This window comes from Cajanus cajan, chromosome 1, assembly GCF_000230855.2.
Source record: "Cajanus cajan strain Asha chromosome 1, NIPB_CcT2T_4, whole genome shotgun sequence".
Classification (NCBI taxonomy): domain Eukaryota; kingdom Viridiplantae; phylum Streptophyta; class Magnoliopsida; order Fabales; family Fabaceae; genus Cajanus; species Cajanus cajan.
Window position 1 is genome coordinate 8,280,863 of NC_138517.1, and position 3,326 is coordinate 8,284,188.

Sequence of the window (3,326 nt, forward strand, 5' to 3'; positions counted from 1 at the left end):
ATCCAATGTAGTTAGTGTTTAAAAACATCCAAGTAAATACAATATAGCACAATGTGACCAGAAATTAACAAGAACACAGCAATCACACTACTATAGGTTTAAAAACCTCACTCTGTGCCAAAATATCACCAATCACAGTACTCCCTCTGTCTCATTAGAACATAGTTACATATCCAGAATCACTAGTCAAATGAAAAGATCAAGTCAAGTGAGCAAAAAAAATTAGGAAACATGTATTAGTTGTAGGTCATAACAGACCAAAAGAACCTTCTTAGTAAATATTTATACGTTACTCATCAACATAAATTCCAATACCCCCTTTTCTTAACATATTTGTGCACAACAAATATATAAATCTAGTGTTCAATGAATTATGGAAGGGAGATCTTCATAAATTTTATACATCATACATATTAAAAACTGTAGAAACTAACCTATTTTTTATTAGAGGAATGGGGCAGCAAGGATCAAAAACTGTAGACCACTTGGTCATATAGAGGCTTTGATGTCAAGTAAATGACTTAAAAGTAGACAAGGCTTCAAACCAAAAATACGGCATAACTAACCTTCGACCATGAGTAGATCACATCCATCAAGTATGGCCTCACTATTGATTCCACATACTCATTTACATTTATATCCAATTTGCATTCATGTTGTATCTGTGACAAAAGGGTGATGATCCCATTTATATTTAAATACAGAAACTCCCAAAAAAATTCAGGTTAAGTGATAAAACATCTACCTCTGCTATCCTTCTGGCACTATCTTGAAGCTGCTGCAGAGGCCTTGCAAGCTCTGTTCTCAGTTGTATCTGCTCAGTTGATTTATCTCCTGGTATGAAACAACTCGCAAGGGCAGCAACTTGATGATGGTCAAGGTCATTAAAAGTACCTAATGGAGGAGGGGAAATGAAGAAAAAAAAGGTTACAAAATATATTGAACTGCAAACTATACAGAAAGCACAATGAGGAAACAAATATTGATTCACCATTAAACATTAATTCGGTAACAAGGAGTTCGTCGCCTGTGTCAATCAAGCAGGCTGCCCGTCCCTTCAACTAAACTACACCATCAGCATCAATATGACCAAGCTTCTTTAAGACTCGTGAGCGATTCTTTAGTTCTTCACAAAATTTTTGTAGCTGAAAAGAGTTCAAGTAATTAAATAGTAATGCACAATTACAATACTTGAGGGATCAAAAATGTAATTAAGCCAAAATTAAATTAATATTTTTTTTATTATTTTCACAAGTTTTTTTTAAATATTTTTAATGAATGTCTTAGTTTCTTATGTTCAAAATTGACAATTTTTTATTTAATTAAATGAATTTCATAATTTTTTCAGTCCTTTAATGAAATAAAATATTTTTAATTTTATTATTTTTTTAAAAAAAAATTAACATATTTTCTTTAATTATGCATAATTCTTAAATATAAAAGTTTCATAAATAAAATTTAATATTTTGAGAGGGAATAATTTGTCACAAATTTTTTCACAAAATATTTTAACCTATTTGTGACGGAATTTTGAGAGGGAAAAATCCGTCACTAAATTTTTTCATTTTAGTGACGAAATTTGTGACGGATTTTTTAGAGACGAAGTTCATTCCGTCACAAACATTTTTTTTAATTTAGTGATGAAATTTGTGACGGATTTTTAGAGACGGAAATTTTTCCGTCACAAAATCCGTCACAAATATTTTTTTTTGATTCAGTGACGAAATTTGTGACGGATTTTTAGAGACGGAATATATTCCGTCACAAAATCCGTCACAAAAGTCATTAAATTCTTGTCCGTCACAAAACTTAAAAATCCCTCACAAAATCCGTCACTATTTGCGATGCTATTTTTTCCGTCACAAAATTCGTCACAAATATTAATTTTTCTAGTAGTGTGAAGGATTTTCTCCAATTGTGTCTGTTTCACTTTTTGTTCTTCTTGTATGTAATTAATTACATGAATTGTTTGAATGGATAATCTATTGCATGTTTTGAGGTTGTAATTGTATGATTTGAGATCCTTATGGGTTCCTTAGAAAATCCTAAGGAAATGCATTAGTAGTTGTATGAAGAGATTGATTGGATATGTACTTATATGTGTGTATTATGTTGTTTAGAATGCTTATTGTATAATTGGGGAGTGTTTTAATTAATTGAAATGTTGATATTGAATTTGAGGTGCATGCTTGAGAATTTGCAATTATCCAAATGTGCAATTTTCTTATATGTCGTTGGGTACATAGGGCACGTTGGGCATCATTGAGACTGAGAACAAAGTTTTCTCTCGGCGTCTCTCACACCAAACACAATTCAAACAAAGACTAATGTGGTCCTTTAGAGGTATCGCGCTAGGGATGGGACATGTGTCACTTAACGCCATCCTGCCTACGAATTCCCTTTTGATCTTTTGTTAAATTCAATGATGTAATTCCTATATTATAATATGGATGTGGATGTGAATTGATGTCTATATGAATATACAAATACAAATGAGGAGTAATGTGATATGATAAGTATGTTAAATGTGAGATTATGGAACCATGTGAATGTAATGCATAGAGTCTGTTTGACATGCATTATATGCATAAAAATGTTTTTTAAAAGGTATAATATGGAATACACCACCAGGGAAGGTCCATTGTGTAAAAGTTTGGGAACCAATCTTTTAGGTATAACTTAGTTTGGAAGTCCTAGTTGTTCCCTTAACAGCATGGGATGTATCTTGCACGACTTAACTATCTTAACCAAACTCTAGTAGTATGTCCTTCTATTGAGAATGCGCATAAGGTGTGACCTAACATATACTCATAGACTACTCTAGTGTGCTGCTAGCGGTAATGCACAAGTGTGATATTTTTACTACTGTCACATGCATGATAACATGTACTTCATGTTCATTACATTCGCATTACAACTATATATGTTGTTGTTTATTATGTTGTGAATGAGTTAAATATGATAATGTGTTATTATTTGTGTTATAACTTGTTATATGTGTTGTTTGTGTTTGGTTAATCGGTTTACATTCCTACCCCGTGAGTTAGAGTGAGATATTTCTCAGTCTTCTTCTCTTTTGTGTTATTTTCTTATGATTGTTACATGTGAACATCAACATGATGTTGAAGATGTCGGTGATGAGGCTTAGTCCTCAACATTGAGTTCCACTCTAATAAGGCATGTGACACTGGGAAATTAGTTAGGATTTGATTCATACTATTTAAATTGAATAGTTGATTTTATTTCTTTGTAATTTGATATTTTCGCTGTCTAATTTAGGTTAAAATGTGATTCTTTCTACCTGTGTGAACTTTGAATTTATTTAT

At 31.8% G+C, this 3,326-nt stretch overlaps 1 protein-coding gene across 1 annotated transcript; it reads right to left on the reverse strand.

Moving 5' to 3' along the window:
- Nucleotides 1-489: 489 nt before the first annotated feature.
- Nucleotides 490-1,468, reverse strand: LOC145953872 (DExH-box ATP-dependent RNA helicase DExH10-like). The gene is made up of 3 exons (XM_083067659.1): nucleotides 992-1,468; nucleotides 746-894; nucleotides 490-662 (listed from the first exon to the last, which is right to left on the reverse strand). The coding sequence occupies exons 1-3, from the start codon at nucleotides 999-1,001 to the stop codon at nucleotides 540-542; spliced, it is 282 nt and encodes a 93-aa protein (XP_082923785.1). The 5' UTR covers nucleotides 1,002-1,468; the 3' UTR covers nucleotides 490-539.
- Nucleotides 1,469-3,326: the final 1,858 nt, after the last annotated feature.

Coding starts and splice junctions, on each gene's coding strand:
- LOC145953872 (XM_083067659.1), bottom strand. Junction 663..745: donor GTGCCAGAAGGATAGCAGAG/GTAGATGTTTTA, acceptor CTTTTGTCACAG/ATACAACATGAATGCAAATT.